This window comes from Manis javanica, chromosome 4 (genome assembly GCF_040802235.1).
Source record: "Manis javanica isolate MJ-LG chromosome 4, MJ_LKY, whole genome shotgun sequence".
NCBI lineage: Eukaryota > Metazoa > Chordata > Mammalia > Pholidota > Manidae > Manis > Manis javanica.
In genome coordinates this window covers 143332048-143359060 of record NC_133159.1, presented here as the reverse complement: position 1 = coordinate 143359060, position 27013 = coordinate 143332048, and the positions used below count along the sequence as shown (strand labels likewise).

Sequence of the window (27013 nt, the reverse complement as noted above, 5' to 3'; positions counted from 1 at the left end):
GAAAATATGAAAAGAGTAAGAGGAGGTCCGAATGGGAGGGAGATAAGGAGGAAAGGGAGAATACACAGACATGGAGGCCAGTGCAGTAGGGGGCCAAAACATTTGCAAAGGCAGCTCTCATCCCATGGGTCTGTGAGATTTCAAGCACCATCCAGGGTTCTTCAAAGCCAGGTGGAAGAACTGCAGGCATCCGGATTCCCCTGGGATGAGTCCAACTTGGACAATCCTGAACCCCACCCCAGCCCAGAGAGTCACTCTAGGATGGGGTCCAGGAAATTTACGCTTGACACTTCCCCTCTTCTGTCCTGTCCTCATCATCGATGGATCTGAAACACAATAAAATGTGAGAATCTCTGCCCTAACCTTACCTAGGAGACGAGGGGTATGGGATTTAACATCTGTGGGAAATAAGGGCTCTAACTGTTTGCCAGGTAGGAATTGTGATTTTCCTCACCAACCCCCAGGAAGGTTGGAGACATTACTGTCCCCACAGTACAGGTAAGCAAACAGGCTTAGGAGAGTTTAAGTAGCTTGGGGGCCCACACAACTAATACATGGTAGAAGCAGAATTCTCCTCCAGCTCTCTCTGATTCTAGTTGGAGTGGTAGCATAGTTCAGTGGTACAGCAAGTGGGCTTTGGGAGAAGGAATGCTTAGGGATGAACTCCAGCTCTATCCCACACTGTTTGCTGGTTCTTCCCAGAACAGTGAGGGGCCCCGGGCAGCCTAAGGGGTGGGGCTGAAACAGCTGCCACAGTATCAGTACTTTTCACAGGCCGCCTTAGATGGTATTGAAGATAGAAACTTCTGAGTGAACTTTTTTTGATGTTTAGAGAAGGTAAGTCAGTCACACCACCCTATGGCCCCTTACCCTCAGGCAGAGAGGCCAGTGTGTGACTTCAGGAAGTTACAAAACTTCTGAGCCTCAGTTCCTCATCTGTAAACTGGGGAAAATAGTGTACTTAGGACAGTTTCTGGTCTGCAGTAAGCACTCCAAGATGGCTAGCTATTGTTATTACAGTTTTGGCTAATTCTCATCTTTCCAGTCTAGTCAGGTCCCTGCCTTTACCTACACTTCTGAGCACTGGAGTGAGATCCTCTCTTTCTTGTTTGAACCCCACTTATATCCTTACTTGGCATCTGATTGAAACCAACAAACTCTTAATAATGCGGCCCTCTCTCTTGACAGAGGAACAGCCTGTGTTCTTATGGGTTTTGTTGTAGAAAGCTGGTCCTTCGGGCTCCTTTCAAAAATGGATTTAAAACATCCATTCATTATAAAAACTCTCAGCAAAATGGGAAGAGAGGGCAAGTACCTCAACATAATAAAGGCCATATATGATAAACCCACAGCCAGCATTATAATGAACAGTGAGAAGCTGAAAGCATTTCCTCTGAGATCAGGAACCAGACAGGGATGCCCACTCTCCCCACTGTTATTTAACATAATACTGGAGGTCCTAGCCACAGCAATCAGACAAAACAAAGAAATACAAGGAATCCAGATTGGTAAAGAAGTTAAACTGTCACTATTTGCAGATGATATGATACTGTACATAAAAAACCCTAAAGACTCCACTCCAAAACTACTAGAACTGATATCGGAATACAGCAAAGTTGCAGGATACAAAATTAACACACAGAAATCTGTAGCTTTCCTATACACTAACAATGAATCAATAGAAAGAGAAATAAGGAAAACAATTCCATTCACCATTGCATCAAAAAGAATAAAATACCTAGGAATAAACCTAACCAAAGAAGTGAAAGACTTATACTCTGAAAACTACAAGTCACTCTTAAGAGAAATTAAAGGGGACACTAATAAGTGGAGACTCATCCCATGCTCATGGCTAGGAAGAATTAATATCGTCAAAATGGCCATCCTGCCCAAAGCAATATACAGATTTGATGCAATCCCTCTCAAATTACCAGCAACATTCTTCAATGAATTGGAACAAATAATTCAAAAATTCATATGGAAACACCAAAGACCCCAAATAGCCAAAGCAATCCTGAAAAAGAAAAATAAAGTAGGGGGGATCTCACTCCCCAACTTCAAGCTCTACTACAAAGCCACAGTAATCAAGACAATTTGGTACTGGCACAAGAACAGAGCCACAGACCAGTGGAACAGATTAGAGACTCCAGACATTAACCCAAACAAATATAGTCAATTAATATTTGATAAAGGAGCCAAGGACATACAATGGCAAAATGACAGTCTCTTCAACAGATGGTGTTGGCAAAACTGGACAGCTACATGTAGGAGAATGAAACTGGACCATTGTCTAACCCCATATACAAAGGTAAACTCAAAATGGATCAAAGACCTGAATGTAAGTCATGAAACCATTAAACTCTTGGAAAAAAACATAGGCAAAAACCTCTTAGACATAAACATGAGTGACCTCTTCTTGAACATATCTCCCTGGGCAAGGAAATCAACAGAAAAAATGAGCAAGTGGGACTACATTAAGCTGAAAAGCTTCTGTACAGCGAAAGACACCATCAATAGAATAAAAAGGAACCCTACAGTATGGGAGAATATATTTGAAAATGACAGATCCGATAAAGGCTTGACGTCCAGAATATATAAAGAGCTCACACGCCTCAACAAACAAAAAACAAATAAGCCCATTAAAAAATGGGCAGAGGAACTGAACAGACAGTTCTCTAAAAAAGAAATACAGATGGCCAAGAGACACATGAAAAGATGCTCCACATCTCTAATTATCAGAGAAATGCAAATTAAAACTACAATGAGGTATCACCTCACACCAGGAAGGAAGGATAGCTGCCATCCAAAAGACAAACAACAACAAATGTTGGCGAGGCTGTGGAGAAAGGGGAACCCTCCTACACTGCTGGTGGGAATGTAAATTAGTTCAACCATTGTGGAAAGCATTTTGGAGGTTCATCAAAATGCTCAAAACAGACCTACCATTTGGCCCAGGAGTTCCACTCCTAGGAATTTACCCTAAGAGCACAGCAATCAAGTTTGAGAAGGACAGATGCACCCCTATGTTTATCACAGCACTATTTACAATAGCCAAGATTGGAAGCAACCTAAATGTCCATCAGTAGATGAATGGATAAAGAAGATGTGGTACATATACACAATGGAATACTACTCAGTCATAAGAAGTGGAAAAATCCAACCATTTGCAGCAACATGGTTGGAGCTGGAGAGTATTATGCTCAGTGAAATAAGCCAAGTGGAGAAAGAGAAATACCAAATGATTTCACTCATCTGAGGAGTATAAGAACAAAGGAAAAACTGAAGGAACAAAACAGCAGCGGAATTACAGAACCCAAAAATGGACTAACAGGTACCAAAGGGAAAGGAACTGGGGAGGATGGGTGGGCAGGGAGGGATAAGGGTGGGGGAAGAAGAACGGGGGTATTAAGATTAGCATGCATGGGGTGGAGGGAGAAAGGGGAGGGTGGGCAGCACAACACAGAGAGGACAAGTAGGGATTCTACAATATTTTGCTAAGCTGATGGACAGTAACCGTAATGTGGTTGTTAGGGGGGACCTGATATAGGGGAGAGCATAGTAAACATAGTACTCTTCATGTAAGTGTAGATTAAAGATTTAAAAAAAAAGAAAGAAAGAAAGAAAGAAAGGGGGGATTACTCCTTGATAGGATAAAACTATTGGTAAATCAAAGATCAACGCATGCTTTAAATATCCTTAATGTTGATCACTTAAAGGGTATCAGATGATCAGCTATGGAGGTACTCTTTTCTGATTATATTCCTTTCTCTTAATAAAAAAAAAAAAAAGCAGTTACTGTGTGCTGACCTCCAATGAGTTCTGCACAGTGGTATAGAAGGCATGTCAAAGTGTGGGCAAAGGGTCTGTTTGTTTCTATGCAGAAGATCAAGGCCTAGCTTGGATACCCAGAAAATGAACTAAGATACGATATGAGGAGGAGCTTCCGGCATCAGCACTCTCTGGAGGACTCGTGCCAGGGGATGATCATCAAAAAGCCTCCACAGGGATCTGGACGATGCTGCGGTCGTGGCTGCGTCCACCCCACCCGTTTCCTGGTCTTGCCATTGGAATGAGGAGGGAGATGTCTAGGCTGGCATGTGCATACAGTGAGACAACGAATTTGACTGGATCTGTACTGTTGGAACTCAACCAGGAGTTGGGAGGGGTGCAAGGTGTAGCACTCCAAAATCTTATGACTATAGACTATCTACAGTTAAAAGGACATATGGGAGGTGAACAGAACCCAGAAATGGGCTGCTTTAATTTGTCTGATTTCTCTCAGACTGTTCAAGTACAGTTGGACAATATCCATCATATCATAGACAAATTTTCACAAATGCCTAGGGTGCCTAAATGGTTTTCTTGGCTTCACTGGAGATGGATGGTAATTATAGATTTGCTTTGTTTAAGTCACCGTATTCCTATTATGTTAATATGTGTGTACAAATTAGTTAGTAGTTTAAAACCTATACATACTTAAGGTACTCTACAGGAAGATATGTCCAAGAAATAATCAATCCTCCCATGTTTTCTTCCATATGCTACCTCTATAGCTTTTCTTCTTCCTTCCTAATTACAACCCTTAAATAGAATTCGTGCCTCATATCGAAGTTACCGAGTATCATATTTCCTCCAGGTGGTAAAGATACCTTGAGACAAGTGCTGGGCATAGAAGCCAGAGGGCATAAATCTGCAAAGAAGTTAAAAGCTAACCTTTTCAAACAATATGGCTTCTCTATCAACTAACCAACTTTACATTTCCCTGTATGGCCCCGGAAGATGACTGGTTAGCCAGAGACAGGTAAGATTCCTCAAGGGAGGAACAACCTAAGACAGGCACAGTCACAGGGGGGCCATCAGGTGAGAAATTGGGGATCAACAGAGGTGAGGCTCAGAACCTCATCCCCCCTGCTTTGAGAGAAATCTTCTGCATCCGTGGATGGTTTATTGCCCTTGTCTAGCTTGGAGTAACACATAGTCTACAGACACACACCTGATCATCTACAATTGCTCTCCTACAACACTAAACTATGTTTTCTACCTTTATCTTGCATCTACCTACCACTTCAGCATTTTATTAAAAATAAAAATAATAATAATAATAAAGGGAGAAATGTGGGATCAACATATAAATCAAGTATAAAAATCAAATGAATATTCATATTTGACCTGATTGTTTATAGTTCATAATGCGTGATCAAAACCGAAAGTTTCTGTAATGAATGCCCTTGTACTGTTCACCATGTAAGAATTTATTCACTATGTAAGAATTCGTTCACCATGTAAGAACTTGTTTGTTATGCTTCAGAAGATTGGAGACTGATGAGAGTTAGGCTTGAGATGGATTAATGATTGTACATTGAGCATTGACCCCCCTATACTGAATTTTATTGTTGTTAACAACCATTTGATCAATAAATATGAGAGATGCCCTCTCAAAAAAAAATGGATTTAAAATCTTTTATCAACTGTACCTCAATAAAGCTGGGGGAAAAATAAACATCACAAAATAATAAACTGCAAAATACCTTGCATTATTCACAGTTTTCAAATAGTGCTAAGTGAACTGAAATGGTGATGAAACGTGCCCCATGAGCAGTTCCTCTGGGCCAGCCCCTGGCCGCGCCTGCTGTTCCTGGGCTTCAGCTGAAACTTCTGGCGCCCATCTCCACATCTCCTGTACTTCTGGGTTTTGCTCTATCCATTATAGACACTGCCTTTTGACTTTCTAATGACATCGGCAAGGAGTTAGTTCTTTCACAGCCCTGGCCCAGTCCATTCTTGAGGTTTAGTTATGTCATCCTTTCCAGAGAACGAAGTTTACAGAAGTGTGACTGTGGCAATATTGTGCACCCCAGAGCTTAATGGTGTCCTGCATTTCCCTGCCCAGACGCCAGGGGTTTCATTTCCTCTCCGGCCTTTCTGTGCTGCCTGCCATTACCACCCCCCAGCTCCCCTCCAGTGCCCTGCAGCAGCAGCTGGTGCCAGGTTCCCTCAGAGCCCCTCCTGGGCTGTCCTCCAGTGTGTCGGGTCACCTCCTCCAACTGTCACAGAGCTGTCATCCCGGAGCTCCCCTCCCGGCTCCCCTCTCTTGCTTCCTTTATTCTCTCTTTGCTGGAGCACAACCTCAAGTTAAGGATCCCTATTTAACATGAACGTTTGGGGACCACCTCAGGATAGTACTTATACCTTTAGTACACATTAATTGGAAAAAAATACATAAGGACCAAAAATTACCAGGAAGGCTTGTCAATGAATTTCTTTTATTTACCAGAATAGCATCTACTGACATGTGAAAGCCTCTTAAGACTTTAGGCTTAAAGGCTAGATCAATCTCACTTCATTCACTCTTTGATCCCTCCCGGCACCTTCCTCACACTCTGGTCTTCTGGTGAGACATCCTTTCTCTTGACGTTTCACTGAACACCCGCTATTCCCTCCGATCCAGTCGGTCTAAAACGTGGGTTTAAGGCCCCATCCAGCATGTGCACATGACCATGCCTGGCAAATTGGGGTCTCCTCCTCCCGGACGCGTTGTCCAAGCAGGCCAGTTAGAGGCTTTTAGAGGATGGGCTTTCCTCTGAGAGGTTAGCTCCACGGCAGTGCAGAGCTGCAATTATCCGGGACCATCTTTGCCACAGTGAGGCACCCCTGAGGCAGAAGGCATCACAGAGGAAAGGAGAGTTGAGAGATGGAAGGGGGGAAGTCGTCATTGTTTGAGCCCTGGATGCAGCCAACTTTAAGCCACTAGGCCTCCCTGCTATAAGAGCCATTGTGGGTAAAATGGTAACATTTCCAGAATATCTTGCCTGGCTTTAGTACATCTGCATATCATTAGGCGTTCAGTGGTGGAAAGAAGTTCTTTAGTGCATTTGCATCATTCCTCAGAGGTGGAGAGAAGTTCATCTCCATATCAGTGGATAATTACCTGGGCAACAGAGGGCTTATCTGTACCTGGGAGGTGAGGGGGAGGGTCGGTTTTTGGCTTCTGCTGGAGCAGGAAAGGGAGAAGCGGCCCCAGACTGCAGTTTGTGAGCAATAAACGGATTTTAAACTTTATTTCTCCCTTTGACTGTTTTCGGTTTTTAAAGAGCTATTTTGCCCCAGGATTTCCTGTCCTCGGACCTACAGCCGGTATACTGTATGCCATTTTGGTTTAAGCATATTTTAGTTTGATTTCTTTCTCTTGGAACATAAAGAATGGTGATGAATGTATTTGTGAACTTGGGCAAGTTATTTGCCCAGTCACCTGCACCCCAAGTCTCAGTTTCCTGATTAATTGGAGAGAAGAAGATCTACCTCACAGGTAGCTGTAAGATTTCAGTGAGACAACATGTATGTACACTCAATATATTATCACTGTTAGTGATACAGCAATTTCCTTTGTTGGAGACACAGGATTTGCTTGCTCTCTGAACAGTGCTTAGTGTACGCATGATTGAGAGGCCCCTGCTCTAACTGGCCTTCTAAGTGAGACAGGGACCATGGATGTGGTCAGAGTAGGGTGAGGGCCTCTAGAAAAAGCAAGGCAGGATATTTACAGTCAGAGCAATGTAACTCCCTGCAAGAAACCTCCCCTACCAAAACTCTGTTAAATATTAAGCCCTAGAATCTTTCTTCAGTGAGATCAGTTAATATTCCCCAGATAAAGAAGAGTAGCACGTTTTTATTATGCTAATCATTTGTAATCATGTGTAAGATTCACTTTAGCATGCTAAAAGGCTCAGGGCTATGTGCTGTCTTTCCTCCTTCACATCTGATGAAGTGATTTGCAAACTGGGCAACTAATTCAGCATGCAGACCCAGCTGTAAACAACATAGTAAAAGGCAAGAAGGATTCCACCTTCAGAAAAGATTGCATTTTAACACCCAGGAAGTTTAAGAAGTAAGATTCTTAACTTACTCATTAACAAATACACAATAACTCAGCCCACTTTGGAAGCAGGGCAGATGGCCTTGTTTGATATGCTCCCTGACCAAGATCCTGGAATCCCAGGAAGAACTCAAAGCAGGAAATTCCTTATGTTAATTCTAAATATTCAGGGCCCACTTAACAAGTCCACACCCGTAAGTCTTTTTTCATGTTCCCCCAAATCCTCAACTGCCTATAAAACCCTTATGGGCTCTCTTGTACCCTCCTGGCACGAGCCAGGAGCTCTATCCTCTCACTGTATCTCTCAATAAAAGCCTCTCCTTGGCTCTCCCACCTTGCGTGTTTGCTAAGTTCATTCTTCCACTCCGCAAACAAGATCCCGGCATCACAAGGACCTGTGGCCACAGCTTGGAAATCACTGCTCTGGGGGTTGCCTTTTGAGCAGAACAATGTACATTCTATCATCCCCTTCCCTTCTGTACTTATTCTTTTTCTAAAAGCATGACTGGCTGTTGCACAGCTCCCCCTACCCCTATTCCCAGCTTAACCGGCCTGGACTCAGGTTACAGGCAGGATCCCCATCCCCTGTTACCTCCATACTCCCCATTCTCAAACTTGCGCAGGAGACAAGGCATTTGAAGTAGTGCATTTCGCAGAACACTTCTTTCGGTTACTGAAGTAGAAATAACCTTCCCAACGGGTATTATGGGCATGTTTATTCATGCAGAATAAGATCACAATCATCACACATTGCTCAGGAAAAAAAATGCTACCAACCAGGACTGCAGTCGGTTGAGTTGTCCTTTTAAAGTCACCTTGCTACTCATTACTTCACCATGTTGCCTGTGAGCTCACAAGGTCAGAGAGATGGTGGCAAGAGTCAAATCTTTCAGCTATGAAAAAATTAAATGTGAAATTGTAATATCTATTAACTTATTTTGTTTCAGGCAGATTGCAAAGTCAGCTCTGGGGAAGTCACTGTCCTGGTAAAGTGACCTTATGTAGGGATTCCTAATACACAATTTGTTTTTTAAAATTTATAAAATTCAAAGGTAAATAAGGGAATGTGGCACTGCAGCCTCCCCATCATCTCCGCGGAAAACCACCACCATGACCAGATAAAGGTAGTGGCTGACCCTGAGTCGCTACCCTGAGATCCATCTCCCGCCCACATGCCCCCGCCTGGAATGCGGTGGTGATGGGAGCAGCGCTTTTTTGGGTTCCAACGGCTCCCTGCAGGTGGTTCTCCATCACTGGGCATCATTGGCTGGGAAAGACAGCAATTAAGGGGAAGCATCTAGGGCCCATTTTGCTTATGTCCTGATGAGAGGGGCCAAGAGACTGAGGAGCCATGGGGGCTGTGATGGGGACCCTGACAAGGGCAGTGCCTACAGCAGCCTTCCTCTTAGGATATTTCAGGGGATCAGAATCTTCATGGATTCAAATGGTCTCTAGAGAAAGAAATTCTACTGACCTGTTTGATGTTTACCTTGTGTAAGGCCTTTCCTTTGGAGGTCCCTAGGAGTGGCACTGGATATAAGATTTGGTATTGGATCTGCATACAAATCCGGCTCCAAATAGTACAGTCCCTTTGCAGCTTATGGGGCAAACACATAGCACGAAGGGCTGACAGGAGGTCAGTCTGTATTTCATAAGGAATCATATGGGAAGAATGAAGAAATGACCTAAAATTCACTCAGAAATGTGAGTCATTATTTCTTTTTCTCACTGATAAATTAATTTTTTTATTTTGGTATCATTAAGGTACAATTACTTGAACAACATTACGGTCACTAGCCTCCCCCTAATATCAAGTCCCCGACACATACCCCATTACAGTCACTGGCCATCAGCACAGCAAGATGCTACAGAATCATTACCTGTCTTATCTGCATGCACTGACTCTCCTGTGTCCCCCACCCCAACTACATTAGGTGTACTAATCACAATGCCCCCTTTTCCCCCTTATCCCTCCCTTCCCACTCATCCTCCCCAGTCCCTTTCCCTTTGGTAACTGTTAGTCCATTCTTGGGTTCTGTGAGTCTGATGCTGTTTTGTTCCTTCAGTTTATTCTTTGTTCTTATACTCCACAGATGAGTGAAATCATTTGATACTTGTCTTTTCTGCCTGGCTTATTTCACTGAGCATAATACCCTCTAGCTCCATCCATGTTGTTGAAAATGGTAGGATTTGTTTTCTTCTTATGGCTGAATAATATTCCATTGTGTATATGTACCATATCTTCTTTATCCATTCATCTACTGATGGACACTTAGGTTGCTTCCATTTCTTGGCTATTGTAAATAGTGCTGTGATAAACATAGGGGTGCATATGTCTTTTTCAAACTGGGCTGCTGCATTCTTATGGTAAATTCCTACGAGTGGAATTCCTGGGTCAAATGGTATTTCTATTTTGAGTTTTTTGAGGAACCTCCATACTGCTTTCCACAGTGGTTGAACTAATTTACATTCCCACCAGCAGTGTAGGAGGGTTCCCCTTTCTTCACAACCTCAAAAACATTTGCTTTTGTTTGTCTTTTCTATGTTGGCCATCCTAACTGGTGTCAGGTGATATCTCATTGTGGTTTTAATTTGCATTTCCCTGATGATTAGCGATGTGGAACATCTCTGCATGTGTCTTTTGGCCATCTGAATTTCTTCTTTGGCGAAGTGTCTGCTCAAATTCTGTGCCCATTTTTTAATTTGATTGCTTGCTTTTTATTTGTTGAGGTGCATGAGCTCTTTATATATTTTGGATGTACACCATTTATCAGATCTGTCATTTATGAATATATTCTCCCAAACTGTAGGATGCCTTTTTGTTCTGTTGATTTTGTCCTTTGTTGTACAGAAACTCTTCAGCTTGACATAGTCCCACTTGTTAATTTTTGCTTTTGTTTCCCTTGCCTGGGGAGATATGTTCATGAAGAAGTTGCTCATGTTTATGTCCATGAGATTTTTGCCTACATTTTTTTAAGAGTTTTATGGATTCATGACTCACATTCAGGTCTTGGATCGATTTCAAGTTTACTTTTGTGTATGGGGTTAGACAGTGATCCAGTTTCATTCCCCCATTGTATGTCCATGGATCCTTTATCATATATTAATTGACCATATATGTTTGGGTTTATGTCTGGAGTCACAATTCTTTTCCACTGGTCTGGGGCTCTGTTCTGTGCCAGTACCAAACTGACTTGATTACTGTGGCTTTGTAGTAGAGCTTGAAGTTGGGGAGTGAGATCCCCCACACTTTTTTTTCCTTCTCAGGATTGCTTTGGATATTCAGGGTCTTTCATGTTTCCATATGAATTTTTGAACTATTTGTTCCAGTTCATTGAAGAATGCTGTTGGTAATTTGATAGAGATTGCATCAAATCTGCATATTGCTTTGGGCGGGATCCCATTTTGACTACATTAATTCTTTGTAGCCAAGAGCATGGGATGAATTTCCATTTGTTAGTGTCCTCTTTAATTTCTCTTAAGAGTGTCTTATAGTTTTCAGGATATAGGTCTTTCACTTCTTTGGTAAGGTTTATTCCTAAGTATTTTATTCTTTTTGATGCAATTGTGAATGGAATTGTTTTCCTGAGTTCTCTTTCTATTGGTTCTTTGTTAGTGTATAGGAAAGCAACAGATTTATGTGTGTTAATTTTGTATCCTGCAACTTTGCTGTATTCCGATATCAGTTCTAGTAGTTTTGGAGGTCTTTAGGGTTTTTCACGTACAATATCAAGTCATTTGCAAATAGTGACAGTTTGACTTCTTCTTTACCAATCTGGATGCCTTGTATTTCTATGTTTTGTCTGATTGCCATGGCTAGGACCTCCAGTACTATGTCGAATGACAGTGGGGAGAGTGGGCATCCCTGTCTTGTTTCCGATCTCAGAGGAAAAGATTTCAGCTTCTTGCTGTTAAGTATGATGTTGGCTATGGGTTTGTAATATATGGCCTTTATTATGTTGAGGTACTTGCCCTCTATACCCATTTTGCTGAGAGTTTTTATCATGAATGGATGTTGAATTTTGTCGAATGCTTTTTCAGCATCTATGGAGATGATCATGTGGTCCTTCCTTGTCCTTCTTTTTGTTTATGTGGTGGATGAAGTTGACGGATTTTCAAATGTTGTACCATCCTTACATCCCAGAGATGAATCCCACTTGATCATGGTGTGTGATCCTCTTGATGTATTTTTGAATTCGGTTTGCTAATATTTTGTTGAGTACTTTTGCATCTATGTTCATCAGGGATATTGGTTTGTAATTTGCTTTTTTGGTGGGTCTTTGCCTGGTTTTGGTACTAGAGTGATACTGGCTTCATAGAATGAGTTTGGAAATACTACCTCCTCTTCTATGTTTTGAAAAACTGTAAGGAGAATGGGTATTATGTCTTCTCTGTATGTCTGATAAAATACAGTGGTTAATCCATATGGCCCGGGGGTTTTGTTCTTGGGTAGTGTTTTGAATACCTATTCAATTTTGTTCCTGGTAATTGGTCTGTTTAGATTTTCTGTTTCTTCCTTAGTCAGTCTTGGAAGGTTGTGTTTTTCTAGGAAGTTGCCCAATTCTTCTAGGTTTTCCAGATTGTTAGCATATAGATTTTCATAGTATTCTCTAATAATTATTTGGATTTCTGTGGGGTCTGCCATGGTTTTTCCTATCTTATTTCTGATTCTGTGGATTTGTGTTCATTATCTTTTTCTCTTAGTAAGTCTGGTTAGGAGGTTATCTATTTTCTTTATTTTCTCAGAGAACCAGCTCTTGGTTTCATTGATTTTTTCTATTGTTTTATTCTTCTCAATTTTATTTATTTCTTCTATGATCTTTTTATGTCCCTCCTTCTGCTGACTTTAGGCCTCATTTGTGCTTCTTTCTCCAGTTTCAATAATTGTGACTTAGGCTACTCATTTGGGACTGTTCTCCCTTCTTTGAATAGGCCTGGATTGCTATATACTTTCCTCCTAAAACTGCCTTTGCTACATCCCACAGAAGTTGGGACTTTATGCTGTCATTGTCATTTGCCTCCGTATATTACTCGATCTCTATTTTAATTTGGTCATTGATCCTTTATTTAGGAGCATGTTGTTAAGCCTCCATGTATTTGTGAGTCTTTTTGTTTTCTTTGTACAATTTATTTCTAGTTTTATGCCTTTGTGGTCTGAGAAGTTGGTTGGTATTATTATTTCAATCTTTTTGAACTTACTGAGGCTCTTTTTGTGGCCTAGTATGTGGTCTATTCTGGAAAATGTTCCATGTGCACTTGATAAGAATGTATATCCTGCTGCTTTTGGGTGTAGAGTTCTGTGGATGTCTTTAAGTCTATCTGTCCTAGTGTGTTGTTCAGTGTCTCTCTGTTCTTACTTATTTTCTGTCTGGTTGATCTCTCCTTTGGAGTGAGTGGTGTGTTGAAGTCTCCAAGAATGAATGCCTTGCATTCTATTTCCTTCTTTAATTCTGTTAGTATTTGTTTCACATATTGGTGCTCCTGTATTGGGTGCATACATATTAATAATGGTTATATACTCTTGTTGGACTGACTCCTTCATCATCATGTAATGTTCTTCTTTATCTCTTGTGACTTTCTTTGTTTTGAAGTCTATTTCGCCTGATACAAGTACTGCAACACCTGCTTTTTTCTCCCTATTCTTTGCATGAAATATCTTTTTCCATCCCTTGACTTTAAGTTTGTGTATGTCTTTGGGCTTGAGGTGAGTCTCTTGTAAGCAGCATATAGATGGGTCTTGCTTTTTTATCCATTCTGTTACTCTATGTCTTTTGATTGGTGCATTCAGTCCATCTACATTTAGGGTGATTATTGAGAGATATGTACTTATTGCCATTGCAGGCTTTAGATTCATGGATACCAAATGTTTTAAGGGTAGCTTCTTTACTATTTAACCATCTGACTTAACTCTCTTATTAAGCTATTATAAACACAGTCTGATGATTCTTATTTTCTCTCTCTTCTTACTCCTCCTCCTCCATTCTTTATATGTTAGGTGTTTTATTCTGTACAGTTTTGTGTTTCCTGTGACTGCTTTTGTGGGTAGTTGATTTTATTTTTTGTCTTTAGTTAGTCTTTGGTTGGTCTGCTTTCTTTGGTGTGATTTTATTTTCTCTGATGACATCTATTTAGCCTTAGGAGTGCTTCCATCTAGAGCAGTCCCTTTCCAATATCCTGTACAGGTGGTTTGGGAGGCAAATTCCCTCAACTTTTGTTTGTCTGGGAATTGTTTGATCCCTCCTTCATGTTTAAATGATAATTGTACTGGATACAGTATTCTTGGTTCAAGGCCCTTCTGTTTCTTTGCATTAACTATATCATGCCATTCTCTTCTGGCCTGTAAGGTTTCTTTTGAGAAGTGTGATGATAGCCTGTTGCGTTTTCCTTTGTAGGTGATCTTTTTTCTCTCTCTGGCTGCCTTTAATACTCTGTCCTTTTCTTTGATCTTTGTCATTTTAATTATTATATGTCTTGGCTTTGTCCTCGTTGGGCCCCTTCTGTTGGCAGTTCTGTGCCCCTCCATAGTCTGAGAGACTATTTCCTTCCCCAGTCTGGGGAAGTTTTCAGCAATTATTTCTTCAAATACTCTTTCTATCCCTTTTACTCTCTCTTCTTTTTCTGCTTTTCCTATAATGCGAATATTCTTCCATTTGGATTGCTCACACAGTTCTCTTAATATTCTTTCATTCCTGGAGATCCTTTTATCTCTCTATTCCTCAGCCTCTCTGTGGTCCTGCTCTCTTATTTCTATTCCATTAATGGCCTCTTGAACCTCTTGAAGTCTGCTCTTAAGTACTTCCAGAGATTGTTTTATTTCTGTATTCTCCCTTGCTACTTGCTCCTTTAGCTCTTGCGTATTTCTCTGCAAGTCAATCAGCATGTTTATGACCTTTATTTTGAATTCTTTTTCAGGAAGATTGGTTAAATCTGTCTCCCCAGGCCCTCTCTCGGGGGTTTTCTGGGTAATTCTGGACTGGACCAAATTCTTCTGCCTCTTCATGGTGATAGAGGTAGCTGTATGCAGGCAGTGAGTGTGTCAGCTGGGAGAACAAAGTCCTTTCCTGTTTTCTGTTCGCCTTGCCCTTCTCTGCTGCCTGTGTCAGTTACCGGCACTCCTGGAGCAGACTCCAGACAAATCCCCTAAGCTGCCATGGGCATGGTTGCCATCAGGGTAGCACAGAGCCCAGCAGGGAGTCACAGACATGCCGGGTGTTCTTGCCTGCGAGAGTGGCGCCCCTTTGCCTGCACTGGGCAGCGGCACACTGACTGCGGTGTTGGGGTCTGGCATGGGCGGCTGTATGCTGGGAGGAGATTCTGGGCAACTGCTGAGGACGTGACTGCTCTCCTGCTGCTGCGGGCACGTGCAGCCACTCCTGGGCTAATGGGCAGCTGTGTCGGGGGCCAGGCTGGGTGTTGGAATGACTGGCAGGCTGGTTATTGTCATGAGGGGCTTTAGAGCTGCTCTGCTGCCCACCAGGTTACGACACCTGGAGTTCCCCAGGACTCCCAGCTGCCGGGGTAAGTGTGCTGGGACGACTCCATTCAGCTGTGACGTCCCTGTCCCTTTAAGACTTTCAAAAAGCACTCACATTTCTTTTGTCCCAGGGGAGCTGGTTGCGGGGACCCCTCACAGATTTTGCTTTACCGTTTCTCTAATATCCAGCAGATTACTAGAGTTGGTTGTTTAGCAGTCCTGGGCTTCCACTCCCTCCCCGCTTGGACTCGTTTCCTCCCACTGGGGAGCTGGGGTGGGGAGAGCATTCAGGTCCCACCCGGCCACAGCTTGAATCTTACCACCTTCATGAGATGCTGAGTTCTCACAGATGTAGATGTAGCCAGGCTGTTGTTCTGTATCCACTGGTCTCTCTTTTAGGAATAGTTATATTTGTTGTGTTTTCAAAAATATATATGGTTTTGGGAGGACATTTCCGCTGCCCTACTCTCGCCATCTTGCCTCCTCACCCACATCTTGAAAAAATTTTATTTTTCTCAAGTTCCAAGTGTTTCTCCAGTCACCTCTGGGGATGAGTGCATGTCACCAGTAGCCAGCAGCCAGTCTGCTTTCCAGCTAGAAGGACACCTTTCCAGGTTTCTGACTTTGCTAGCTCTTTTACAAAGACAAAAATGTAGCATGCTAGGATACGTGCGAGTACAGGCGGGATCTTCTCACTGTGTCTATAATATGGAGGATGCTGAGTGGCACTGGTTGGCTCTTGACACCAATCTCTACCCCCTTCTCTGCAGGTGTTGGAAGCCCAGGAACATTTCACAGATGCCATTGACAGCAGAGTTCCACCAATAAAATGTACTTGTGTGAAATACGGAGGGTAGAAAGGAGGTGGAAGCCGTTCTTTCCTCCTCTGTGGCGGCAGATGTACAGGCTGCATGTTGGCCTCCATGCACCCCACCAGTCACCAGGCAGCAATGACCTCAGCAGTAGTTTCCAGAAGTTTCCTGGGTTCTAAGTGGCAACAGCAACTGTGAGTCTGTGGAAAGCAGCTACAGCAAAGTAAACTGAAAGCTAGTGGGGTGCAGTCCCCCCACCCTCAGCTTTCACCACTAGCCCCTCCAATGAAAAGAACCAATTGTTTGTATACAAGCTTTCCATTTGTTTGTTTGAAATATCTACAGTGGTTTCTGTTTTCCTGTCTATGGTAACTGTAAAAGGTCTGCAAATTCTTTGAGTCTTTTTTCTTCAAAAGGTTTGAATGTGAGCTGGATTTAGTGACTGACTTTTAACCATTCATGTTGTGTGACAGAAGTGATGCTATATGCTTTCTGAGGCTAGGTCATAAAAAGTGTAATTTTCATGTCTCCCTCTCTGGATTGCTCACTCTGGAGGAGGCCAGCCATCACACTGTGGGTACATTCAATCATGGAACATGGGGACAGGCCCGTATGGGGAGGACTGAGGCTCCCTCCAGCATCCGGCAGCACCGTGGGAGCCATGTAAGTGAGCAGCACACCACCTTGGAAGTGGACCTGCAGCCTGTCAAGCCTTCAGATCTGTAGCCCTGGCAGAGATCTTGAGACCCTCATGAAAGACCCAGAGCCAGAACTGCCCAAACTACTCCTGAATTCTTGGCTCACAGAAATTGTGAGGAATAAATGTTTATTGCTATTTTAAGCCACTATTTTGCTGTAATCTGTTGCACAGCACCAGATAATCAATACACTGTCTGATGCAGGGGTTGAGCCGGATAGATGTGAGACTCTCTGAGCGGCTGTAGTAATGAATGATGCCCATGGGTGGTTGGGGACTTTGGCTCTAAGCTCTAGCTCTTCTCTACCATAGTATTTGCCATACCAACAACCCATAGACTTTCCTGGGCACAACATTCCTTGACCTCCTATTATGTAAAGAGGACAGTAGTCACAATGTGCAAATATGAAGTATGGTTTTATTGTTTCTTGGGGAAACTTACAAAGAGAATGGTAACAGGGGATTGGGCCAGACTTAGCTGGCCCAAGTGCCCATTGGCTAGGGGTCCTGTAGGGAGGGAGCCTGCCTGGAATGTATCACGTTTATACGATGGCAAGGCAGGGACATCTACACCATTAACAGTGGAAAGTGCAATGACGAAAGAAGCGATCTCATTAGAAAGGTGGAGGCTGTTTTTCCATTGAGCTGGTTGGTCTCTGCTGAGCTACTGAAAGGGGAAAGGGAATACGTCTCCAAGACTATCCAACTGGCTTCAGCTCCTAGATTCCTGACACCTCACTGATCCCCATTCCTATGTGATGCATGAACCTTATCATCATTTAGAATGTTCAATCTTTCACTCTCTGAACATAAGCTCTTGTCCTTCCAGTTCTCACTCAAATTGATCCACTGTCCCAAGTTCTTCACCTGCATCAAAACCTCCTATCTGGTGCCCCATTTTCTCCTAGTTCCTACTTATCTAAACCCCCAAGTGGCCTCTCTACTTCTAGGCCACCATCAAATTACTCCTCCTACAACTCAAGCTGGATCATGTCTCTTCTCTGCCTAAAACATCAGTAGTTCTCACTTTTTAGTTCTTATTTGCTAATAAGAATTGTGTAAATTTGAGGTAGTGTTATATAAAAAAGATATTATCTAAGCCTCACTTTATGTACCCACTATGAAATAAGGCAAGTCTCCCTGAATAGGAACCTAGTGCTGCCGGCAATCCCAGCCCACACGTTGGGAAGCCCAGCGGTACCAGACTCTCTATTCTTGGTTTTCTTCAGCTCCCTATCTTTGTGGCCACCTGTCTTATTAGGATCAACCCTGTACTCATACGGAGTCTGAGCCAGTCTGGGGAGTTTCTGCCCTTGTGACCTAACAGTGTAACTAAAGGCCTGGGATGATACCTGGCCCACAGAAGGGGCTCCGTCACCAGTAGCTTCCATCATGCTCATCACCAATATTATTTGTAGTGTTTTTACTCTTTGATGACGACCATGGCTTATACTTCTCTGAATCCCTATGCCCTCCGACAGGGCAGTGCAATGGTTAGCAGGCTTTGCAGTCTAACAGTCCTGAATTTAAGCCTTAATTTGTAGTTTTGGATGGTGCCCTGGTGCACTTGAGCAGGTTACCTAGATTCTTTCAGTCCTGTTTCCTTATGTGTCAAATGAGGATAACAACATATGCTTCCATGGATTGTTGGTCTAAGTGAAACTGTAAAATGCCTAACCTGGGGAAGCAAACAGTAAATGTGAGTTGCTGCTTCCTATTATAACTGCTATTTAGGCTTCTGCTTGAAGCACAGTAAATATTTGTTGGCTCACTGAAGTCACCACACAGAGGAAACACCTGTCACTCAGTAAGAAGCTTGGGAGGTAGCTTGGTCAGGCACCAAGGGAGAAGGGGTCCCTTGGCCAGCATCAGCAAACTAATAAATCAGATGAGGAACGACAGGCTGCTCACTTTGCTTAGAATGCCACCTCACCAGAAAAACATGTTTCCCAGTTCCCAGGGACTGACGATATTGGGGAAATGAGGGAGGGAAACCTCATTTGTCCTTTGCCTGCATTACCTCTGTGGAAGGAATGGCTGCCACGAGGGATTCTGGCCTCAGTCCAGCTTTTCGTGCTTATAGCACTTGTTATTTGCATGTAAGTATTGAAAATTTATACTTTAATTCCTCACCAGATGGCTAGGATTGGTTATGAGTTCATACACTTCAATGAGAGAAAGTTACATATTTTATTGAGAAGCCACTATTAGAAACGTTGTAGGTGGCCCCCGGGCAGGCTGGGGCTCCCTCTGTGCTGGTATCATGGGCTTCACTCTCCTCCCTTCAGCACCCGACCCTGAAGTCACATTCTTCTCTATTACGACTTCACTGAGCTCCCTGGGACAAGGAGAATAATGCCAAATCTTTTACTCTTAAAAGGAATAATAAATCATTTTGTTATTACCTCATTTTAGATAAGAATTTTAAATTATCCCTAATCTTTTACCCTCCATCCTTCTCAAGTAGCTTCTGCGCCAGGTTTTTCTCACGTGAGGGACTGACGGTTCTGTACATATTCCTGAGCCAAAGCCACCATCTCCAGGAAAAGCCCTTCTAAAAAAATAGAAAGGAGGCATTAATTCCATACATCCCCTGCTTTCTCCAGCACAGTACTTGATCCTTCTCAAATTTACTTGATTCTTACCCTCTTCTGAGGGTTTATCCGGAAGTGGAAAGAAGCCCCTTGAAGGAAAACACACACAGAGATCATAATTAGTGATTCATGCTGTTTTTCATGTCTCTCACAATGTGTATCTCTGACTTATTAGGACCAAATGGGTACCTCAGTCCATCATCACAAGCAAAATCACTACAGACCTGGGATCCTGAAAATAATTCCATGCATGCTGAGCTTCAGAACTTCTCTGTATCTGTCCCTTATAGCCCCACAGTGTCTCCGGGGAGACCTTTGTATGTGGCTTGGCATGGAGTGTAGGCAGGATTTCAGCCCCACTCACCTTCTTGGACACTGGCCAAGTGCCCTTGTGCAGTAAGTGAACTGCTCAAGCACACTGGGCAGAAGCGTTTCACTCTGTCCAGAAGCATTTTACACCAGTATCCTTTGGACTCAATCTCACATGTGTCACTTGCTGGTGGGTGGGGGAGAAGGTGCTTCTGTTTCCCTACTGCTTTCTCCTACAGGTTGAATCACACCAACTTATTGCTGAGTCCAACTAACTCACTAACTTTCAAATGTCAGACCCTCACTGATGAGTGAATGGGTTGTGAAATCAGTTTAAAGGTCATGACCAGCACTGAAACACAAAAAATTCTTTTGAATACAAATGGAATAGAAAAAAATCAGAGTGCATAATAACTTTGTTTTAGAAACTACTCATGTCTATATGGTATGTGTAGTGGGTCATGACATAAAATGGAGCTCACAGCCCAAGCACAATAATCAGTGGAGAAGTCCCCAGTGGGAAGGAACCATCTTCTTTCTGCTACTCACTCTCAGTATGACCATGGGGCAACATCGTTTTCCTTTTCTCCTTCTCCATTTCATTATTGTAAGAAGTAGAGATAAATTCCTGACTGAGGTTTCTCCCAGTTAAAATTCTGTGAGGTTTGTTTAAAGGCAACAGACCCTGGGGACCTGAAAGCCAGTAGGATGAGAAGGGATGATTGACAGGAAGGGCTCATATATTCGACCTTCCATCAGCTTTGAAGGAGACTAGCATCCAGGACCATGTGGCCTTCTCTGCCCTTTCCCCAGAGCCTCTGAGCAGTCCTCTGGCCAGGCCTCATGTCCACCCCCAGCAGGAAGAGGTACAACCAAAACCTTTCCCCTTCCAGTCATTTTCCTTCCAGGCCTCGTGACAGCAGATGCAGCTGTGCCAGGCGCATTCTAACGCAGCTTTGGCTGGGGAGCTGCTTCTGAGAGGCAGTAGGGTAAGTAGTCTTCCTGCCTTTGATGGTTTCCTCACTGTAAAATGATGTGATTGAAATAGATGAGTTCTAAGCGTTCCTCTAGTTCTAAAATTCTACTTTGAAATGGCCAGATCAGTATTTACCTTGAGCTTCCTTCTTCATCCAGTGCTGCCCTTCTACGGGAGCACATCTGTTTTGAAAGAAAACATGATCATGATTATCTATCATGATGACCACTATTTCCAAATCTTTATTCAACTTTTTATTTTAAATCTAATCTACCAGTGGGATGATAACGGTTTTGAGGACAGGAATTCTGTTCTATTTAACTGTCCTTGGACTCTTCCACACTACCTAACTTGAGATCGTGAGGTAGCTTGCAATATATTTCACTGATTGTTTTAGATAACATTCAACAGATAATCCCTAATAAAAACTCTTGGAACTAAGAACAGAAATTATCTGCGAGGATCCTAAATAGCATCATTCTTTTAAAGTCAAGAACAAGAATGGAAAAAAAAAAAGAACAAGAGTAGCGTGCCTATTATTACTGTGACTATTCATTATTGTTGAGGAGGTCCTAATCAATGTGATAAGAAAAGTGAAGTATTGTAAGGGAAGAGACAAACATATTTGCATTTGAACTGATGAATAACCTAAAAAGCCCAAGAGGACCAACCAAAATTTTATTGGAAATAATATGAGAATTCACTAAGATACAAAATCAAGAGATCAATACACAAACCTCAAAAGCATGCCTATATACCATGGGTAACTAATTTTAAAATGGAAGAAAGATTCCATTTACATCAGCAAAAATGTATAAAGTACCTCAGGGTAAACTTAACAAAAAACGTCTAAGAACTATGTGATGAAAACATTAAAACTCTTCTGGAGGACTTTAAGAAGATATGAATACATGACCCGAGATACCATATTCCTAAATTGTTGTAAAGATATAAGTGCTCCCCAAATTTACCTACTAATAAAAAGCAATCTTATTCAAATCCCATGATACTTCTTAAATTAAAATCTAGCCAGCTAATATTTTTCTGGAAAACATTAGAAAATATGAAGGAAAAGCTATGAAATGTATGAAGAAGATCAAAGGGCAGGAGCTCACTCTATTAGACATCAAAATAAGTTATTAAGCATCTGGAATTAAATAGTGTGTTAACAGTACAAGAAAAGATAACTGGATCAACAGAACAGAGTCCAGTCACAGATAGTATTTTTTTTTTTTTGAGAGGGCATCTCTCATATGTATTGATGAAATGGTTGTTAACAACAATAAAATTCTGTATAGGGGACTCAATGCACAATCATTAATCAACCCCAAGCCTAATTCTCAACAGTCTCCGATCTTCTGAAGCATAACAAACAAGTTCTTACATGGTGAACAAGTTCTTACATACTAAGTAAGTTCTTACATGGTGAATAGTGCAAGGGCAGTCATCACAGAAATTTTCAGTTATGATCACGCATCATGAACTCACAGATAGTATTTTTTATCAGTGAAGAAGAAATTAACCATTCAGTATAGGATTTTAAAACAATTGGATCTTCATGTGGGAGAAAAAGTTAGATTCTCTGCCTCAACCTCACTAAACAGCAAATAAAACACATTCTAGATGGATTAAAAAATGCAACAACACATGTTAACCAGAAGAAAATATCAGACAGTTTTTATACCGTCACGTGGCAGAGGCCTTCCTGCAAATCCACGCTAGCTGGGCCCTGCGGAGGGACTGCCGGCGGGGCTGGCACGCCTCCTGATCTTGCCATTGTCCTTCTCTGCCCTGGATTGTTTGTCTTCCTCTAGATTTAGAACACTTTCACACTAAATATATTAATCCTCTGAGTGGCTTTCATTTAATTTCAATGTTTCAAATATTTCTCAGGGTTTTTATCTTCAATGAGGAAAACAACAGTGGATGAAGGAGCACAGACTTTGCAGTTGAGCACCACAGGGTTTTACCTTCGTTTGGGGCCTCAAGTTGATCTCCCTCATCTGTGAAAGAGAGATGGTAATATCATCCTCCCAGGAGTGTGGGAATTAAATGAGAAAATGTATGGTGAATTTGGTCTGAAGTTTGACATAAATCAGTACTAAGTCTACTGATGGTGTCACAGGCAAGGTGACCAAATCTATGAAAGGCATCTGCTTCTCATATCAGGCTTAGAAGGCTCTTTCCCACCACAAGATACAAAAATATTGCTTATGGCTTCTATTTTTTTCTAATACTTTTGTCGCGTGCCCTGTCCTCGCCGGCAAGAACAGCATGCAACAACAGCAGGATTCTTCTGCAGAAAGCTTTATTCTTCAGCTCTTTGTGAAACAAATGAGTTGGGCAGGACCCAGAGGGGAAGGAGAGGCTTGCTTATATAGTTCTCATGCTCTGACCTGGTTGGTGCGGCTCCATATGCCTTATTAGCATAACCATTTGGTGGGTCTCATTGGTCCTTATGCCAAGGCGCAATTAGCATGTAGTTTAGTGGTGTGGGATGATTTGTCATTAGGAAGTTCGGGGCCTTCCGGCTGCCCTGCATTGGGCGCTATTTTCTGAGCGCGGCTGCCAACATACTTTCATGGATTCTTCTTTTCTTTTTGTTGAAATATGTTTAATTAAGGTGATAAATAGAGATCTGCTATTCCCCCCCCCCCATATAGTTAGGGAGCTGTTCAATGACCATTTATTCATCTTCTTCAACCGATGGGAATATTAAAAGGTGACATTTCAAAAGTCCTAGGAACACACGGGTCAGTCTATTGCTGGACTCCGTATGCTACTTCAGATCATTGTTAGGTGGCATTGTTCCTTACTGTGGAACTGACATTGCCTCCTCTTTCCCCCTTGAACACCATTATTGTCTACCACAGGGAAAACATTGCATGGTCTCTGTCCTCAAAAAGCTTATCATCTAAGTGAGCAGAAGAAACAATGAAACCATATATATACTGACATATATATAAATGCAAGGTTAAACTACATGGACATTAAAAGCACTATGGAAGCTTATATAAATTCGAAAATAGCAAAAGGACTTCTGCCACCTGGGGTTCAGTGGTCACTGCCTGGGCAATGGCCAATGACTCCCTTCCCAGAGGCCTTGGCAAGCTGACCCCATTCTAGCTACTAGTCTCCTAGACTCAGAGACTCACCAAGAGAGAACTCACTTGGTGCAATCTCAACTGATTAGTATCACAGCATTGATAAAAAGTCAGAATGCCAGAGTATGACTTGACAATGAGAAATATATATCTGTTCCACAGATGGACTAGCTGTGTCTACACAATCAGGGGGTTTCTGGTCATCACCAGGGCAAGGCCTCTGTGGCACACTAAAGCAACCTGACCAAGCGACCTGCAGATATACAAGTTTCTCTTTAGCAGTTCATCCATCCAGACAGGTTTTACTCAAGACGGATATGCCAGGAAGCCATTTGGTCCTTAAATATCTCTACTCTGAAGTTTTGACCTCAAGGCTGTGGTCTTGTTTGCTTTTTATTACCCTAGACTGAATGATTATTTTATTGTACAAAAGACAGAAGTGCACTTTAAAATATTTAGTTCACTTAAATGTTTCCATGTTTATAAAAGAAATACTTCAGCATTTGTGTTCTGTTCAATAAAGAAAATAAATTGTTATAACCCTGTAAAAAACAATCTCTGCTCTGCTCCACCATGTGTTGACCTTGGTGTTTCTCTCATGGGGAGCTGCTTAACATCACAGGGGAGAGGAATGCCTCACCATGGCCACTAAGAAATGGTAACAAGTCTGACAGAAGGACTAGGACCAGGAGAACTGGAGTATTTAGGCAAGGGTTCATGGAGAAACATGAACTTGAGTTGGCTTTCAGAGACTCAAAGGACTTCTACAAGGTGATAAAAGGGAATTTTAAATGGGCAAAGGAACAGACAAAAGTAGGAATGGGCATGTGACTGGGCATCCTGGGGAGTTGCTCTAGCTGGAAAGAGGGCTGCTGCAACAGTAGAAAAGGTACATATAGGAAATGAGGGTTGGCTTGGTAGGGTAGAGTCAGGATTACCGGCTAATTAAATCACTCTGTTGTTGTCAGCCCTGCCTGTTGGGAAAAGTGACAAACTATTCTGTTATTGCACAAAAGGCAGGCAGGCAGGCCAGCTCCAGAAGGACCATCAATACCAAGTGCTTTAGAAACCCTGACACGGGCTTTAGCTGCAGTGATCTGACTGGACCTATTTCCACAATACCTTACATGATGGGGAAGAAAGTTGCTAAGTAAATCTAATGAATCAACAAGATCACACTTTTATCTTTTAGCCGTGTCCTTTCTTCCAGGGTGATGGATCACTCACGAGGGTGGAGATTACACATCCCTCATAATTCCAGTCAACAAGGAAAGAAATCAGTGGTAGGATGGGAATGACTGATGTCAAATCGACTTAGTTTTGAGTTGAAGATATTTTACTGTCATGTCAACTCTGGCCTTCTTAAACCTCTCAAAACAGTCTAATGGCTCATTATCTAGCATCAGTTCCACAGAGATCTCCGGCAAGGGGGGTGGGGGGGTTCCTTTAAAAGTCTCCGGCATATACTTTGCAGGAAAAGAATAAAGCATATGTCGGTCCTGGTGACTAAAAAGGAATATCAAGTAGTGGGAGAGAGGCTTTGATTTTCAGTTTGTGGATTCTGAATCTAAAGACAGACTCTCCTCTGGAGGCCAGAACTAACTGTCCTTACCTTAATGAGGCAGAAAGCTGTAATCAACACCAGCACTGCTCCTGTCACTGACAATGCCAAGATGACTTTGATTCGATACCCATGCACCAGAGCTTTTGGGAACTGAAAAAATAATGGAAAAAGACTTTTCAAAAACAAAGAGGTGGAAAGGATAAAAGCTCTTATAAAATCTCATTATTTCGGGTAAGCAGCGTGAATGTTTTCAAGAACATACCAAGTCTAATGCTAATGATAAATCAGCATTTTCTTGGTTCATCTTGGGTGTTAGGTCCCCTCCTCGCCTACCCCAGCAATTGTGGCATCGTTGTCTGAATGAGCACAGTGGGAGATCACTGTCTTCCCCAAAGGCCAAGACACAGACTAGGGGCCGCGGTCTTCCTGCCGGGGTGCTTCAATGCCATGTCCCAAACTGACTAACAACAGGCTGGGGGCCATGTTTTGGGCGTTATCCTCACCTCCTGGAACTCCTGCTCTTCCTGTTCACTCTGGGCTTCTGGACTCTCATGGATGTAGTTTTCTGTTTCCCTCTGGTCTGTATCCCAGTCTGCCCTGGGCTCCTTTGCTTCTTGCTGCTCGCTGAGAAGCTTCATCAGGAGGCTGGTTTGGGAGATGAGCTTGGCACAGGCTGGTTTCAGGTGGGTCTCCGAGCAGCCCATTTTCAAAGTCCAGAAAACACGAGAAATGAGCCTTCTCACATCACTGTTGGTGATGAGGGACCGCAGCTGCTCGTTTAGCTGAGCTCCCGGGTGGTCACCTGGAGATGAGCTCCCTGGGAAAGGGACGGCTGTGGATGTGGAGGCTAAGTCAGTGCCCACATGGTCGTGTTCCTAGTGTGTTTCCTTGGTGAGTCTGCCAGTTGGATCCAAAGGAGAAATTAATTCTGGGAAAGGATTTTTCTGAGAAGTCAGTTCTGATGATGAAAAAGCCTCTTGTGAAGGGGAGTTCATGAGGCTCACTGCAGTGAATGGAGGCTTGTTGACAACCATCGGGCTATTGTGTGAACCTTTATTGCTGAACTGTCTACTCATTTTGGCCTTGAGTATTTTGTGACCCGCATGCTGCAAAGATTCAGGAAAGAGGTACTTTTCTCTGAAGTGTGAGGTTGGTTCAGAAGCCTTCATATTTCTCATTCCAGCACTTGCAGCTTCTAAAACAAAAATACTGTCAGCTAGGTCTTTTGATTTTGGTTTAATCTCACGTAGAGATTTTGGAGTATTGGAAGCAGAAGGCCTGCCCATCAAGTACTGGACAGAAGGGACGGCTGCCTCCTGTTCCCTTTGGAATGAAGACTCTGTGTTGAAGGAGCTTCCTGCGGTCTCCCTGGGGGGCTGCTCCACGTGAGGCTGCTCCGGCGCCCTTGGGGATGCCGTCGTGAGGCCTTTTTCTTCAGCCGTGCTCTCCACAAGGAGCTGGGCCCTCTGCTTCCTGCTGATGCCAGCCTTCCTCATTTGTCTGAGTTGCCTCTTCCGTATGCCCTTTGGGCCCTTGATGACCACCTTCAAAGGCCCGCGCCTCCTTCCTCTTCCCCAGATTTGGGGTTGAAATCAGGGACTCAGAATTTT

General features: G+C 42.7%; 1 protein-coding gene across 6 annotated transcripts; it reads right to left on the bottom strand.

The window, feature by feature from the left end:
- Positions 1–17313: 17313 nt before the first annotated feature.
- LOC140849080 (leucine-rich repeat-containing protein 37A3-like) lies at positions 17314–26344 on the bottom strand. Of its 6 annotated transcripts, none has more exons than XM_073235245.1 (6): positions 25907–26344; positions 25452–25553; positions 20871–20917; positions 19502–19539; positions 19304–19410; positions 17318–19194 (listed from the first exon to the last, which is right to left on the bottom strand). In XM_073235245.1, exons 1-5 carry the CDS (start codon positions 26105–26107, stop codon positions 19343–19345), a joined length of 456 nt encoding a protein of 151 aa, XP_073091346.1. In that variant the 5' UTR covers positions 26108–26344; the 3' UTR covers positions 17318–19194; positions 19304–19342. The 6 variants fall into 6 exon arrangements, 2 of the variants coding, with proteins under 2 accessions (XP_073091345.1, XP_073091346.1); XR_012130609.1 differs by lacking the exon at positions 17318–19194 and adding an exon at positions 20639–20782 and having other exon boundaries at positions 19323–19410; XR_012130610.1 differs by lacking the exon at positions 17318–19194 and adding an exon at positions 20309–20782 and having other exon boundaries at positions 19350–19410.
- Between the last annotated feature and the right edge of the window lie 669 nt (positions 26345–27013).

What these genes read in the sequence shown, in the direction of transcription:
- LOC140849080 (XM_073235244.1), bottom strand. Translation starts at nt 26,107, where the DNA reads ATGGGCTGCTCGGAGACCCACCTGAAACCAGCCTGTGCCAAGCTCATC. An exon ending in AAGAGCAGGAGTTCCAGGAG is followed by an intron (nt 25,554 to 25,906) that starts GTGAGGATAACG and finishes TTATTTTTTCAG; the next exon opens with TTCCCAAAAGCTCTGGTGCA. An exon ending in CAGCTTTCTGCCTCATTAAG is followed by an intron (nt 20,918 to 25,451) that starts GTAAGGACAGTT and finishes CTTTCAAAACAG; the next exon opens with ATGTGCTCCCGTAGAAGGGC.